Below are 17,266 nucleotides of genomic sequence, written 5' to 3'. Positions count from 1 at the left end.
ATTAATATCTTATAGAAAAGTAAACATGTTCTGAACTCTATCGGCCGTTAAGATCAGAAATCGTCACATTGTTAATGGAATTTATCTTTTGGTTCTGTGTAATGGACTCTGTATCCACGGAACTATGCCTTTCAACAAATGCTGGTTTCTTTGGAGGAGGAAGATCCACAATTTCACTATTTAGCATGGAACTGATGGTAGACACTGCCGGTCTGTCTTTCGCCACTTCTTGCACACACAACAGACCAATCTGTATGCATCGAAATATCTCCACCTGAAAACATGGATCTGATATTGCAGGATCGACCAGAGCTGTAATGTCACCTTCATTCCACAGTTTCCAAGCCTGAAAATATAAAAATCCATCCAAGTAAGAGTTTGCAAGTTTAATAGTATCAGAAATTGAAAGGAGCTTTGCAGATATATCTCAGGCAGGGAGGCGGACAGACATACAATCCTATAAGACTCAAAGAATGCTCATTGTCATAAAAACTAGAGTTCTTTCTTCCGCTTACGATCTCCAGCAACAACACTCCAAAGCTAAATACATCTGATTTCTCTGAAAATCTTCCTTTCATTAAATATTCAGGGGACATATAGCCACTGCATGAGGATCACAGATTTCTGAGCTCAAAGTTGCAAAACGGTAATAGGAGTTAAAATGAAAATAAATAAATATATACTTACTAGGTTCCAACGACCCTGGTAGTATTCACTTGATCTTCATTGCCACAAAAAATCCTGGCCATTCCAAAGTCTGAAATTTTGGGATTCAGCTCACGGTCCAATAAGATGTTACTTGGCTTCAGATCTCTATGAATAATTCTTAGTCTAAGAATCTCTGTGAAGGTAAAGAAGACCTCGACAAATCCCGTTAATAATGTCGAAGCGTCTTTCCCAATGTAGTTGTCCTTTCCTGAGTGAATCTAAGCATATTGTATCCAGAAAAAAATCATCAGAAAACAAGGGCAAAGGAAAATGAGTCAAGAAAAGTAGTAGCTAAACAAAAGAGGGCAGTTGCTCTAACCAAAGAGAAATGCATCCAAGCTTTTATTCGGCAGGTACTCGTAAACCAACATCATCTCTTCTCCTTCAACACAGCAACCAAGAAGCCTCACAAGATTCCTGTGTTGGAGTTTAGAAATCACCACGACTTCATTCATAAACTCTTCGAGCCCTTGACCAGATGTTTTAGAAAGTCTTTTCACAGCTATTTCCTGCCCATCTGGCAATTTTCCCTACAATGTCACATCAAACCAATAAATACCTATTTGCTCTAAATAACTATAGAGCAGCTTTAGTTCCAGAAGAATTACCCTGTATACTGCACCAAAGCCGCCCTGCCCAAGCTTCTTGGATATATCGAAGTTGTTTGTAGCAGTTTCAAGAATTTGTAATTTGAAGAGTGGTTCAAGTTTAACTTCCCTGACGTTTTCGGGCGAGTTTCCATCAAAAACTGTTCCTTGTGCTTCTCTCGTTTTGAACGATAAGGTCTCCTCACTTATCAACTTCCTTTCTGGATTCAAGTGGAAGTATCGTTATTATTTGTGAATGGTGTTTTTCTTTACTTGTTAAAATTGTAAAGTTTAGAAGTCCAGTAAGCTAATAAGACGTAGCATATTACCTCTATGTGTAGCCATCCACTTCCAAGAAAGAAACACACAGATGCAGATAGCTATGGCTCCTACAATCACCGACATACTGATGATTACTTTCATGTTTCTCTTGTTATCTGCAACTAAAAAATTGTACTGATGGTTATTTGGCAAAAATGTAAAGGAAATATGAAAAAACTTATCAATGTTTCCTCATACAGATACAGAACGTTTTGTATGCACACTAGTTTTGCACACCTGAAAAACGAAACACTAGTGAACGAAAATTAAAAAATATTATAACAATTACCAAGTTCTGTTACTTCTGTATACGCCAGGCGAATGTTGAGACCTGTCCCTCCTTCAGAGAACTTTTGTATATCAATCAAGTTTCCTGTCCATGCCATACAGCCAAAACCGTTATAATATGAATAAGCGACACAGGAACAATTCCTCAAGCACTCATCTTTGCATTCTTGTTCGGAGGACGGATATGACCAGTACTCGGCAAAGGTTGGCACCTTCATCATCTCTAGCTTCATAAATCCATCTTCTTTTCCCACTTCACTACCATTCTGTATTCTATCACACTGCAACGATGTCCTCCTAACACAACCGCTAGTCCAAATTCCTTTGTTCCATTCATCTTGATTTTTTGCAACAAACCCTTTTAAACATGTGCAGACAGGTGAATTCTGTGTATCGCAGCTTCCAAATGACCCGCACTTGCCATAAATATCACAGTCAGTTGATGGAGCTTCCCAGGTATACTCCCAACCTTGCTTCCCATAATCCCAGGATTGTTCTGTAAGTCTTCCATGAGAAGTCAAAACATATGTTAAACGGTTAGCTGGGTCTACAATTAAACTCATAGTGAAAGTGCCATCTCCTTCATCTTGTAGAGTAAATCCACTTAGATACACAGAAATAGACATATCTGGTATTCCAATAAAGTTATGGCCAACCCATGGACCACTACGCCAAAATGGATGATCATTGTACCACATGAAGAACTCAGGAACTCCTAATGGATTGATACCAGCAGAGAAGTTTCCAACAGAAGGATCAGATGAGCTTCTCCATGACATTAGCAGTGTCTTGTTCCTTGTTCTTGCGTTAGCACTAAGTCTCATCTTTGGTAAGTAAGTATCCGTAGGCTGCTGGAAACTTTGCCATACAAGGTTTCCATTCGGTCCAGCTTTCATGACAAGGTTTCCATCATCAGTAAGCTGTGCAGTTGATTGATTGAACCCAATTGAAACATGTGATGACCACAGAACGTCTCCCTGACCATTCAAAACCACAAGATTTCCATCTTCAGATATTTTCATCATCCCAGAAGAATCGTTGATTGGCTTGTTTCTGTTAGCCACCCATAGTACTTGAGTTTCTGCTGACATATTACTGTACCATATTCCGACATATCGATATGTTGAATTAACTGGACTGAAAAATCCCAGTTCGAACCTATTGCCGGCAGAGACTATAGCTTCTGGATCTTTGATGGGTTGAGAAGGAGTAATGGTATCTCCTGCATCACCATAAAAGGAACTGGAACATGATAGAAACAGAAGAAGAGCGACTGCAGCTTTGCAGTTTCCAAGTGCCATAACTTGTTGATGAGAATGGAAGACCAATAAATGGCTAAATGACTTTTCAGAGAAAGGATGTGAACAAGAATATTTCTCTTCCTGTCCTTTTCCTTAATTCCAATCAAGAGAAACCATGTTTGACAATTCCAATCAACAAGTGCCATAACTTGTTGATGAGAATTATTGAGAACGTTTATGTCATACTGTTATATGACATAAACAGGGTTATATCTAGATTGACCTTATCCCCCGCTCCAACCTCAACATGATTGACCTTGTACTTTCAGGTGTTTCCTAGACGCGCTTAACATTATTATTTTAAAGTAAGCTGTATTCTTGGTCTCTGTTTACTGTGCATGTAATATTTAAGTAAGCTATGTTCTTGGTCTGTGTTGACTGTGCATGTAATATTTAAGTGGTGCTGATTAAATTACCTTACTACTCTTAAATGCCTTGAATTTTCTCCATCGTTTACATTTTGGCCCTCCCACTTTAAATTTTATCTTTCTAATTCAATTGAAAACTTCTTCACATAAAATTACGCCAAGATAGTATCAAATCAAAAAAAGGAAAAAAAGATATAGGGATGAAATTGAAAAAAAATAAGAAAAAAGAGGTGATTCTTCCTCTCCTTTTTTTTTTTTTGCATTTCCCTCTTCTTCTTCTTTTTCTTTCATTTCCTTTCTTGATTTCATTCTTTTAACACTTGCTTGATTTAGAATTTATTTTTATAAATTGTTTCGATTTATTTTTTATAAGGTTATCATAATCTCAAATAAATATCTCGATATTTGATTTGTGCTTGATTTTACAAAACTCTATTTTTGTTGTTGTATAATTAATTAAAAAATAAAGTTTTTAATCTTAGTGGAGTCATTAACTTGATTGTGAATTTGACATGTTAAACCTTAAAGTCTAGGTCAATCCAATATATAACCGTCTCAGTATTAAAAAATAAAAGATTTTAAAATTAACCCATTAATTGGATCAAATTTAATAATAATGTCAAATAATTTCATATTATAGTGTAAATATTTTCTTTAGATTCAATTTTTTTTAATTTAGGTTGTCCTTTCTAAATTATCGATGTTTTTTTTAATTATAATTGAGATTTTATATAAAAGCTAGTCCCAAAAAGACTTTGCTAACTAAAAAAAATATTTGCGTCAATATATAAAGAAAAGAAGGAAAGAAAGAAAAGAAATATCTGTACAAGACTGAAAACTAAAAAATATGACTGTTTGTTTGTTATAAGATATCTTCGGACCCTGGATCTCTTGTATTAAAAAAAATTATTGTTTGTAGAACTTAACTGTGGATTTTTAATCTACTCTTTAACTATTAGGTGATTCTTCCTCTCCTTTTTTTTTTGTTTGCATTTCCCTCTTCTTCTTCTTTTTCTTTCATTTCCTTTTTTGATTTCATTCTTTTAACACTTGCTTAATTTAGAATTTATTTTTATAAATTGTTTTGATTTACTTTTTTATGATGTTATCATAATCTCAAATAAATATCTCGATATTTGATTTGTGCTTGATTTTACAAAACTTTATTTTTGTTGTTGTATAATTAATTAAAAAATAATTAAAAAATAAAGTTCTTAATCTTAATAGAGGTCATTAACTTGATTGTGAATTTAACATGTTAAACCTTGAAGTCCAGGTCAATCCAATATATAGTCATCTCAGTATTAAAAATAAAAAATTTCAAAATTAACCTATTAATTAGATTAAATTTAATAATAATGTCAAATAATATCATATAGTGTAAATATTTTCTTTACATTTAATTTTTTTTTAATTTAGGTTGTCTTTTCTAAATTATCGATGTTTTTTTTTTATTATTATAATTGAGATTTTTTATAAAAGCTAGTCCCAGAAAGAATAAAAAAAAAAAAATTGCGTCAATATATAAAGAAAAGAAGGGTACAAAGAAAATAAATCTCTGTCCAAGACTGAAAACTAAAAAATATGACTGTTTGTCTGTTATAAGATGTCTTCGGACCCTGGATCTCTTGTATAAAAAAAATTATTGTTTGTAGAACTTAACTGTGGATTTTTAACTTTTATATGGTCTAATTGGAATTTTCCTGGAATCCTTTATCGACCGTAGACCATCCAGTTGATAAAGAGTTAGGCAATTTCTAGGAAATAAGCTATTTCTACAACTCAAGTGTGGAACAGCAGTTGACAAGTCAAAAGACCTCGCTGTTTCATCATCATCAGGGAAACTTCGCCATAAAATGATTCCCTTGGAGCTGCCTTGCAAGACTGGATTCCCATCGTCTGAAACCTGTGCAATGGAGTTTCTGACTCTATTTGAAACATTTGATGAGCAAAGAATCTCTTTATGAGCATTCAAAGCTACAAGATTTACATCTTCAGATATCGTCACCGCACCTGAAGAATCAGCGATTGGGTTGTTTCTGTTGGGAACCCATTCTGGTTTCGTTGCAGAAACATTATTGTACCGTATTCCATCATAGCTATTTGTCAAATTAAAAGGGCTGAAAATCCCATTTCGAAGATATTGCCTGCGGAGACAGTTTCAGGATCTTTGATGGGTTGAGATGATGTTATCGTCTCTGTTGCAGCATCATAACCTGAACACAAGCAGGACGGAATGAGAATTAGGGCTCCTACAATTCTGCAGTTGCCAATCCCCATAACTTTTATCTGCATCTGCTGAGCTTCCATCTTGGTTACAGGACATTACCGTTGCAGATTGCATGGCAGTAACTTCTTCTTCTGTTGAGAAAGATTAACGTTGTTATTCTTAAAATCCAGTTGTGTGATGACAGCAGCATGGCTGCTGTTCTTCACGTGTGGATGACTGTTATTAGAAAGCTTACCAAATTACCTGGATTTTGCTCATTCGGGTTGCTGGATGTTCACATTCTCATGCTGGACAAATGATATTACATCAGGAGGGTATGAATAAACTAATATTTCAAGCATTATGATTTACAATGAAAAAAGAAATTCCTAAATCTTGTCATGTTCTTCAGGTAGACAGAAAACTTTCCAGTTTCTGGAGTCACTAGCAACCTTACGTCCTGCACTCCACTCTATCAGTATACAAAAACTTTCATAGGCCTAAAGAATTCAACTACTGACACCATATACAAAATAAAGAACTTTGATTTTGGGTGATTGTCTTGATTCTCTTACACTACACACCTAACTGAAAAATAAATGTTCGAGGAATAGTTATCGGCCAGTGAAAAGTGTTAATTATTGGAGACAAACAAGCCCCACCATGTGCAAGTGGGAATCCTAATCCCCCACTTTGCACATGGTGGAGGACACAAAGTGGAGGCAACGGTGGGCATAAATGATGATGTCCTTCCCTCATCCTTGTATATTTATGTGCTCTGTGTAGAGCTGTGTGTGGTGTGTGAGTATTGTGAGAATACTGAGAAGAAGAACAGACGAGTTGCAGTGTGAAACACAGAGAGAAGAAGAGAGAGCTTGAGTGTAGAGTTGAGTTGAGAAGATTCTCCTCCTCTTGTTGTTGTATTATTTCTTTGTAAGCTTGATTAATACAACCAGTAGCTCCGTGGAGTAGGCAAGTTGCCGAACCACGTAAATTGTGTGTGTTTGAGTTCTGGAAATTTCCCATCAACTGGTATCAGAGCATGTTCTTGACAAAGAGGGTGTTTGATCCAAACTCAAAAATCAAAGTTCTCAAAACGTGTTTTTGAACATACCATCGTGTAGAGGACAACCGGACGAATCCACTGTTGAATCCCCGGCGAAGAACCGACGTCCTGCATGCCCGAACGCTCCCACACGCGCCGACGCTAGCACTGCCCACGCGCACCAACGCGCCGTACGCGCGCCACGCTCCTTCTTCGCCCGGTTTCTGCAAAACAGGTCGGGTCTGACCCGCCACGTCATCAAGTCGCACGGTCAACTTCCACGTCACCTGACACGTTACCTGACACGTCATCAATCTGGGTTTTGATCCAGTGCACCGCAGATGGTAATCGTCTGACACGTGTCTATATCATCACCGTTGTAAGTTTTTAATCTGGTGCGACTCAGGCTCTAATCGTGTGACACGTGGCTGAATCTGCACCGTCACTGAGTTATGATCAGGTGTGACGCAGGCTCTAATCTGTGGACACGTGGCTTAATCTGCACCGTTACTGAGTTTTGCTCCGGTGCGACGCAGGCTGTAATCTGCTGACACGTGGCTTCATCAAAACCGCTTCTGAGTTGTTATCCGGTGTGACGCAGGCGGTACTCTGTCTGACACGCGGCTACATCTGAACCGTCCGTTAATCCAAAACTTTAATTGCTAAAATCTGAGCCATCCGAAGTCCGATTGGGGTGATCTCAGTGTCATTTCCAAGGTTTGTTGCCGTTCCGGACACATCTGTAAGGTCAGATTTGGCAAATTCAAATCGGAGAAATATTAAAAATGGCAGATGAAATAAAGGCTGCAGGAATTGAAAAATTTGACGGAACAGATTTTGGATACTGGAAAATGAAGATTGAGGATTATTTATATGGGAAGAAACTTCATCTTCCCTTATTGGGAAGCAAACCAGAAAAGATGGAAGCAGAAGAATGGCAACTTCTTGATAGACAAGTTCTGGGCATTATCCGGCTATCGTTATCAAGAAGAGTTGCTCACAATGTTACGAAAGAAAAATCCACTGCAAAATTGATGGAAGCCTTGTCTGGGATGTATGAGAAGCCATCAGCAAATAATAAAGTGCACCTGATGAAAAAGTTGTTCAACTTGAAGATGGTTGAAAACACTTCTGTGACACAACACCTCAACAACTTTAATACCATCACAAATCAATTGTCATCTGTTGAAATTGAGTTTGATGATGAGATTCGTGCACTCATCTTGCTAGCTTCACTTCCAAGCAGTTGGGAAGGCATGAGGACAGCCGTGAGCAATTCAGCTGGAAAATCCAAACTGAAGTATGATGACATTCGAGACTTGATTTTAGCTGAAGAAGTGCGAAGGAAAGACTCGGGTGAAAGTTCAAGCTCAGGATCAGCTCTCAACATCAACACTCGAGGGAGGAGACACGATAGAGGCTCATCCAGAGGCAGATCAAAATCTAGATACAGAAGTAAAAGCAAGTTTGGATCCAGAAAGCAGGTTGAATGTTGGAATTGTGGCAAACCTGGTCATTTCAGTAGGAATTGCACAAAACCGAAGAAACCTGAAGCTGACTCTGCAAACGCTACCACAGATGAGGTGCAAGATGCTTTAATTCTTGCTGTGCAAAGTCAAATTGATGAGTGGATTCTTGATTCTGGTGCTTCATTCCACTGTACGCCACACAATGAAATGCTGCAAAATTATGTTGGAGGAGATCATGGTGTACTCTATCTGGCCGATGGAACACCACTGAATATTGTGGGTATAGGAGATGTGCAAATCAAGACTATGAATGGATCTATATGGACCTTGCAGAACGTAAGGCATGTTCCTGAATTAAAGAAGAAGTTGATCTCTGTCGGACAACTTGACGATAGTGGTTATTCAATACTTTTTGCTGGAGGAATGTGGAAAGTATCAAAGGGAGCAATGGTTTTAGCTCGTGGAAAGAAAACCGGCACCCTGTATATGACCACAAGATTTGCAGACATCATTGCCTCAACTGAAGCAGAAAATCAAACACAGCTATGGCATTGTAGACTTGGCCATATGAGTCAAAAGGGGATGAAGATACTTCAGTCGAAGGGAAAGCTGCCAGAGTTAAAAAATGTCGATCTAGACATTTGTGAAAGCTGTGTTCTTGGAAAACAGAAGAAGGTCAGTTTCTTGAAGGTTGGCAGGACCTTAAGACCAAGAAAGCTAGAACTGGTACACACAGATTTATGGGGACCGTCTCCAGTAGCATCTCTTGGAGGTTCTCGGTATTATGTGACTTTCATTGATGACTTCAGCAGGAAGGTATGGGTCTACTTTCTGAAAAATAAATCTGATGTGTTTGAAACATTCAAGAAATGGAAGGCTATGGTTGAGACTGAATCAGGTCTAAAGTTGAAATGCTTGAGATCTGATAATGGAGGAGAATACATTGATGGAGGTTTCAAGGAGTATTGTGCTGTCAATGGTATCAGAATGGAGAAGACCGTTCCAGGCACACCGCAACAGAATGGCGTTGCTGAACGGATGAACAGGACCATCAATGAACGAGCTAGAAGCATGAGGTTGCATTATGGGTTACCTCAAACATTCTGGGCTGACGCAGTTCATACCGCAGTTTACTTGATCAACCGTGGACCATCAGTTCCTTTGGAATTCAGACTGCCCGAGGAAGTATGGAGAGGAAAAGAGGTACGACTCTCTCATTTGAAGGTCTTTGGGTGTGTTTCCTATGTTCACATAGATTCTGATGCTCGCAACAAGTTAGAAGCCAAATCCAAGAAATGTTTCTTCATTGGCTATGGAGATGAAGAATTTGGATTTCGGTTCTGGGATGATCAGAATAGAAAGATTATCAGAAGCAGGAACGTGATCTTCAATGAGAAAGTTATGTACAAAGACAGATCAAGTGGAGAAACAGAGATGGCTGATTCAGATACAAGTCCACCAAGATCTGAATTCATAAGATTAGAAGGGCTTCCCGATGTTACTAAGCAGAACAACAATCAAGAGTCTTTACAAGAAGAATCAAGCATATCTGTGCCCGCACCCACACAAGAAGATGCAGAGCCAAGTGAACCAGCTGTTCGCAGGTCTTCGAGGATGATAAAGCCCCCGCAACGGTTCACACTTTTATTGAATTATATTTTGCTGACAGATGGTGGTGAACCGTTATCTTATGAAGAATCCTTACAAGATGGAAACTCAAGCAAGTGGGAGTTAGCCATGAAGGATGAGATGAGTTCGTTGCTGAAGAACAAAACTTGGGAGCTAACAACATTACCTGAAGGAAAGAAGGCCTTGCAAAATAAGTGGGTCTACAGAGTGAAGACTGAGCATGACGGAAGTAAACGGTTCAAGGCAAGACTTGTTGTCAAAGGGTTTCAACAAAAGAAAGGCATTGACTACTCTGAGATTTTTTCTCCAGTTGTGAAGCTCACAACAATCAGAGTTGTTCTGGGGATAGTAGCTGCAGAAAATTTACATCTGGAACAGTTAGATGTAAAAACAGCATTCCTTCATGGTGACTTGGAGGAAGACATTTACATGCAACAGCCAGAGGGGTTTGAAATGCAAGGAAAGGAGAATCAAGTCTGCAAGCTACAGAAAAGCCTATACGGTTTGAAGCAAGCTCCAAGACAGTGGTACAAGAAGTTTGACAACTTCATGTGTAGTTCTGGGTATACAAGATGCCAAGCTGATCACTGTTGTTATGTCAAACATTTTGACAACTCCTACATCATTCTACTGTTATATGTGGATGATATGTTGATTGCAGGATCCAGCATTGAGGAGATTGATAAGCTGAAACAGCAGTTGTCAAAACAGTTTGAAATGAAGGATCTGGGAGCTGCTAAACAAATACTCGGCATGAGAATCATCAGAGATAAAGACAAAGGCATACTAAAGCTCTCTCAAACAGAGTATGTCAAGAAGGTTCTCAGCAGGTTTAGTATGGATAATGTTAAACCAGTAAGTACACCACTGGGGAATCATTTCAAGCTCAGCAAAGATCAATCACCAAGAACTGAGCTAGAAAGTGGATACATGGATAAAATTCCATACGCCTCAGCTATCGGCTCTTTGATGTATGCTATGGTCTGTACCAGACCAGACATTGCCCATGCAGTGGGAGTTGTAAGCCGATATATGAGCAATCCTGGAAAGCAGCATTGGGAGGCAGTGAAATGGATCATGAGGTACTTAAAAGGTTCATCGGAAACTTGTCTCAGTTTCACAGCCGGTGGTTTGAAACTTGAAGGTTTTGTAGATGCTGATCTAGCAGGAGATATTGATAGCAGAAAGAGCACTACAGGATATGTATACACTCTAGGAGGCACTGCTGTTTCCTGGAGTTCTACCTTGCAAAAGATCGTCGCTCTTTCAACAACAGAAGCTGAATATGTTGCAGTCTCAGAATCTGCAAAAGAGATAGTATGGTTGTAGAGTTTCTTGAAAGAATTGGGCAAGTTGAATGGAAAAGGTACTTTGTATAGCGACAGTCAAAGTGCAATCTTCCTTGCCAAGAATCCAGCATTTCACTCCAGGACGAAGCATATTCAGATCAAATATCACTTCATCCGACAACTGCTGGACGACGAGCAACTAATGCTAGAAAAGGTCTGTGGAAGCAAGAATCCAGCTGACATGTTAACCAAAGGAGTTACACTTGATAAACTGAAGTTGTGTAAAACTTCAGTTGGCCTTCAAGGATAAAAGATAATTTCATTGTTTGTCTCCAAGTGGGAGATTGTTAATTATTGGAGACAAACAAGCCCCACCATGTGCAAGTGGGAATCCTAATCCCCCACTTTGCACATGGTGGAGGACACAAAGTGGAGGCAACGGTGGGCATAAATGATGATGTCCTTCCCTCATCCTTGTATATTTATGTGCTCTGTGTAGAGCTGTGTGTGGTGTGTGAGTATTGTGAGAATACTGAGAAGAAGAACAGACGAGTTGCAGTGTGAAACACAGAGAGAAGAAGAGAGAGCTTGAGTGTAGAGTTGAGTTGAGAAGATTCTCCTCCTCTTGTTGTTGTATTATTTCTTTGTAAGCTTGATTAATACAACCAGTAGCTCCGTGGAGTAGGCAAGTTGCCGAACCACGTAAATTGTGTGTGTTTGAGTTCTGGAAATTTCCCATCAAAAAGTGTAGTTGAAACAAAGTTTATGGAGTCTCTCCTCCTCTCTGTATGTAAACCAATAAGCCTTTCTGTGTATGCTGGGTTGTTAGGAAGAGGAAGATCCACGATTTCACTATTTACCATTGAAATGATGGTAGAGATAGCTGGCCTATCTTTTGCGAATTCCTGAACACACAGCAAACCTACATGTATGCATCTCAAAATTTCCACCTTGGAATATTGATCTAATGTTAATGCAGGATCAACTAGAGCTGGAGTGTTCCCTTCATTCCACAGTTTCCATGCCTGAAATAGACTAATTTAAGTGAGAGAGTTGCAACTTTAAACTCGTCAAGAATGAAAAGAAAAGGGGATCGATGGATGGACATACAAATTCCAAAAGGTTTAAACCCTGTTCATTGCCATCAATATTTGAAATTCTTCTTCCACTCACAATCTCTAACAGCAAGACTCCAAAGCTGAAAACATCTGATTTCTCTGAAAATCGCCCGTGCATTGCGTATTCAGGGGACATATAGCCACTGCAGGAGAATGATACAGATTTTCGATTTCAAAAAGTGATGATGAAATAGGATTAGAGTAGGAGAAAAAGTGAAATTACAACTTACTAGGTTCCTACAACCCTTCTCGTGTTAACATGATCTTCATTGCCTCCAAATATCCTAGCCATCCCAAAGTCTGAAATTTTTGGATTTAGTTCTTGGTCCAACAAGATGTTACTTGGCTTCAGATCTCTATGAATAATTCTTAGTCTGGAATCCCTGTGAAGGTAAAGGAGACCTCGACAAATTCCATCGACAATGTTGAAGCGTTCTTTCCAGTCTAGAACTTCTTTTCTAACTGGATCTACATGGCAGGAGCCAAAAAAACACAGAGGAAGTAAGGGTAGGCAAAATGACTTTAAGAGATAGTAATGCTTCTTCGAAATAACAAAGTGACTTGACAGAGAGTTTTATAGCTCTAACCAAAGAGAGATGCATCCAAGCTTTTATTTTGCATGTACTCATAGACCAGCATCTTTTCATCTCCTTCAACACAGCAACCAAGAAGTCTCACAAGATTCCTGTGTTGGAGTTCAGAAATCACCACAACCTCGTTCATAAATTCTTCTTGCCCTTGCCCAGATGCTCTTGACAGTCTTTTCACCGCTATTTCTTGCCCATCTGGCAGATTTCCCTGTTAAGTCACATCAATTATGTAACAAAATATTCAATTTAACTGGCACAAAAACACCACTATAGCACAAGGATTACCCTGTACACTGGCCCAAAACCACCCTCCCCAAGCTTGTTGGAAGCATCAAAGTAGTCTGTTGCAGCTATCAGCGTTTGTAATTTGAATAGTGGTAGTTCTTGAAATTTAACTTGGTTCATGCTCTCTTGGATCGAGTTTCCATTAAAGAATACTGGATATCCTTTTTTCCTTCTCGATGATAAGATTCGCTCGCTTTCCCTCTTCCTTTCTGAATTAGAGTCAAGAAGTCAGTAACGTCTTAAACTGAAATGTTGTTTTCAATGAAAAGTGAACATGTTGAGAAGTCCAACAAGCTCATAGTATGTTTCATCTAACCTCTATATTTAGCCATCCACTTCCACCAAAAAAAAGCACCAGCTGCAATAATAATTGCTCCAGTAACCACAGTTATACTGATAACTGCTTTCTTATCTCTGTTTTTTCCTGCATATAAAATCTGGCATGTTTAATTTGCATTTTCAAACTAAAGAGAGGATCAAAACTCTTCAGCCTTAATAAGCAGTAACAGGACATACTTTGAAGCAGAACATTGTAGAAGAATTAGACAGAAAACGAACAATTACCGAATTCCAAATCTGCAAGGCGGACATAAAGATTAGCCCCTCCACTGGAAAACTTCCTTATATCAGTTAACTTTTCCCTCCATAGCATACAACCAATACCAGTTTGATGTGAGTAAGCTATACATGAGCAATTATTCAAGCACTCATCCTTACAGTTTTGTTCGGATGCTGAAGATGACCACTCAGAAAAGTCTGGCACTTTCACCATATCCAGTTTCAAAAACTCATCTTCTTTGGGCACTTGACCATCACTTTGTGTTCTTTCGCATTTCAATTCCCTCCTCCTGACACAACCATTTGTCCAATTTCTTCTATTCCACTCATCAGAATTTTTTGGTTCAAACCCCTTCAAGCACCTGCAAATTGGTGAATTCTGTGTATTGCAGAATCCAAAAGGCCCACATTTGCCATAAATATCACAATCATCTCCTGGATATTGCTTCTTATGTTCCCACCTCTCATTGCCAGAATCCCAATATATTTCTCCAAATCTTCCTTCATAACTCAAAGCAAAATTGGTGATATAAGATTCATTGGCCAGCCCAACACTTAGTGAAAAAGTTCCATCTCCATCTTGTACAAGATTATACCCATTAATATAAACTGAATTCATTTCTGGAATTCCTATAAAGGCTTGACCATTCCATGGACCACTCCGCCAGAGTGGACGGCTATCATTCCAAACGAAAACCTCAGGAATGCTTGAGGGTTCAATACCAGAAGAAAAGCTTCCAACAGATGGATCAGAAGGGCTTTTCCATGATGTTATTTGCGTCTTCTTACCCGTTCTTCTATTAGCAGTAAGTCTCATCTTCGGCATGAACGTATCAGATGGTTCCTGGAAACTCTGCCATAAGCTGTTTCCAATTTCGCCCCCTCGCAGGATTAGGTTTCCATCATCCGTAAGCTGTGCACTTGAGTTACTGACACCATTTGAAACATTTGACGACCAAAGAATCTCTTTCCGACCGTTCAAAACTATAAGATTTCCATCTTCAGATACTGTCATTGTCACGACCCGAATCCCGGATCCATGACCGGCATATAGGCAAGGTTCCCCTCCAAGGTTCCAAACCTATGCGAACCCAAACTCACATACAATCTTTTGAACAACTCAATCAGAGTTTAAACGCAGTATTAACAACAAACCAACTTCATAAAATAATGTAATTTCATAGTTTTAGAGCACTAACTTGACATAAAAAGAAAGATACAAATTACAATCAAAAGCAGGTTCGGAAGGTTCAACAAAAGTAACCCGCTATCAAGCTATAAGCCTGAAAAGAATAATAATGAGAGGGTGAGTTCAACAACTCAGTGAGTAGATAACGTTCAATATACATACACGAGGTAATATAGCAATGAGAAATATATATACAAGTATGGCTTTAGTTCTTATACGAAAGTTTATCAAATAGGCCATAACAAGAATATCATATGGTAGAACTCGTCAGAAAATCAAAATGCAATGAGCATGAGGCTCCGTACTGTGGGATGATCAGTCCACACAGGTTGGTGACTCCCCCGACCAACTAGGGTTCAGATACGATGTGCACAAAGACTAACACTACCCTGTTAGCATGGGTATTCTGACTGACATACCATAGGTTCATAATCATAATCAAACAAACATATTCATATCTCAAAGCTCAACTCATGACATCAATCAAATGAGGAGCATCAATTCAGAATTCACTTCAAAATACATACTGGTTCATATCAAGAATTCAGATTCAATAATTGATCATGCTTTATCATAACAAGGATAATAATCAATATATATTATCAAGAAGCATGATCCAATTCATATTAACAAATCAAATATTTATAGTATTTCTCATGCATATGGAAAATTATCCACTCACCTGACTCAAAAGCAAACAGAAGCCAAAAGCAAACACTGAAGAAAATCCTACTGACGTCCCGTCGGTAGAATATCAGGATTATCTGAATACAAAGGAAATATTTTCAAGAACGACTCGAAAGAACATATAACCTATTTAATACACTTAACTAAGGGTGTATTCCGTAACCCTATATATTATAGTCAATTTTCTTAAAAACCCAAAATCTAACGGTTTTCCCGAAATCTAATCCATAATAAAAACAACTAATAAAATTGGTAATAATTCACTAAGTAACCCTTAATTATTCATCAAACTAATCTGCAAAAGCTAATATTACAGCTAGGGACTAATCTGGAATTTTTCCATAGTTTAGGGCCAAATTGTAACTTTTATCAAATGGAGGACCAAACTGAAATTTGTCATAAATCCATGAATATACTGAAATTCTGACCTTAATTAATCCTCAATTCTGTCCAGGATGTATCATTATGCTTCAGGGATCATTCTGGAATTTTACTAAATTTTTAGGGTCAAATCGTACTTTTTGTCAAATTGGAGGACTAAATTGAAAGTTTGAAATTATCTTATCTATACAGTAATTCTGTCCATAATTCATATGTTATTCTGTTCAGAATCTCGGAATATGCTCCAGGGACCAATTTGTAATTTTCCAAAGTTCGGGGACTAAACTGTAATTTTCGGAAATTGAGGGACCAAATTGAATTTTCGTCATCTTCAACCTCAAACCCAGAATTTCAACAGATCACCTACTGTTATCCCCTGATTTCTAACACAAATTCACCATTTACACAATTCATAACTCAAAATTATCACAATCTTCCATAATCAACTAAATCATCAATTAAACACAACAATCAACCCTTAACCTTCAATTTAATTCATCAATTTAAACCAAAACACAAATTCTCAAAACCCTAACATTCATCAAAACTGAAATTAAAGCTTAATTAACATATTATACATATTAAACAACCTAAATCTTACCTTTTCCACTTATTTTCCTCAATTCCTTCCTTTTTCCCTTATTTTCCCTTCTTTTCTCTTCTTCTTCTTTCTCCCTTCTCTCTCACGTTTCTGAATATTTCAGATCACACTTTCTCTTTTTTTTTTTTTTTTACTTCCTATTTATATTTATCAATTATTGGTCAATTACCACACTACCCTTCAATCATTTATACCCTCTCTTTAAGCCTCCAAGGGCTTTGTTGTAATATCCTATCTTATAAATTTCAAAACATTACAGTCATAATCCCAGAAGAATCATTGAGTGGCCTGTTTCTGTTAGCTATCCAGACTGGAGTTGTAACAGAAATATTATTGTACCATATTCCTACATACCGATTTGTTGAATTACCAGGGCTAAAAAAAACCCCAGTTTGAACTTATTTCCAGCAGAAACTACAAGCTTTCAGGATCTTTGATGTATTGAGATGATGTTATGGTATCTACGGCAGCACCAAGTTGCCAACAGAAACAACATAGTAAGAGACGAAGAGCTGCCATGAAGTTGCAGCTGCCAATTTCCATTGATGAATATTTGGTAATTGTTGCCTGTGCTTGATAAGAACGAACAGTTTTATTAGATCGAGTCATTGGCAATTCAAAGTATGCATGCCATTGACATCAA

The 17,266-nt window shown here is 38.0% G+C and overlaps 1 protein-coding gene and 1 pseudogene across 1 annotated transcript; both read right to left on the bottom strand.

Annotated features, from left to right (window-relative positions):
- Positions 1–384: 384 nt before the first annotated feature.
- Positions 385–3,294, bottom strand: LOC118047414 (G-type lectin S-receptor-like serine/threonine-protein kinase At1g11330; annotated as a pseudogene).
- Positions 3,295–10,841: 7,547 nt separating this feature from the next.
- On the bottom strand, positions 10,842–16,878 carry LOC118047413 (G-type lectin S-receptor-like serine/threonine-protein kinase At1g11330). The gene is made up of 8 exons (XM_035056698.2): positions 15,637–16,878; positions 13,772–15,048; positions 13,524–13,631; positions 13,208–13,416; positions 12,920–13,130; positions 12,563–12,800; positions 12,325–12,475; positions 10,842–12,239 (listed from the first exon to the last, which is right to left on the bottom strand). The coding sequence occupies exons 2-8, from the start codon at positions 14,778–14,780 to the stop codon at positions 11,871–11,873; spliced, it is 2,295 nt and encodes a 764-aa protein (XP_034912589.1). The 5' UTR covers positions 14,781–15,048; positions 15,637–16,878; the 3' UTR covers positions 10,842–11,870.
- Between the last annotated feature and the right edge of the window lie 388 nt (positions 16,879–17,266).

Source organism: Populus alba, chromosome 11 (assembly GCF_005239225.2).
Source record: "Populus alba chromosome 11, ASM523922v2, whole genome shotgun sequence".
NCBI lineage: Eukaryota > Viridiplantae > Streptophyta > Magnoliopsida > Malpighiales > Salicaceae > Populus > Populus alba.
Note: the sequence above shows the minus strand (reverse complement) of the source record. Positions and strands in the feature narration are given on the sequence as shown.

Excerpts from the sequence above, each read along its gene's own strand:
- LOC118047413 (XM_035056698.2), bottom strand. The coding sequence starts at position 14,780 with ATGACAGTATCTGAAGATGGAAATCTTATAGTTTTGAACGGTCGGAAA. Across the intron at positions 13,417-13,523 it reads GTGGATGGCTAAATATAGAG|AAAGGAAGAGGGAAAGCGAG; the intron begins GTTAGATGAAAC and ends ACTCTAATTCAG. Across the intron at positions 12,476-12,562 it reads AGAAGGGTTGTAGGAACCTA|TGGCTATATGTCCCCTGAAT; the intron begins GTAAGTTGTAAT and ends ATTCTCCTGCAG.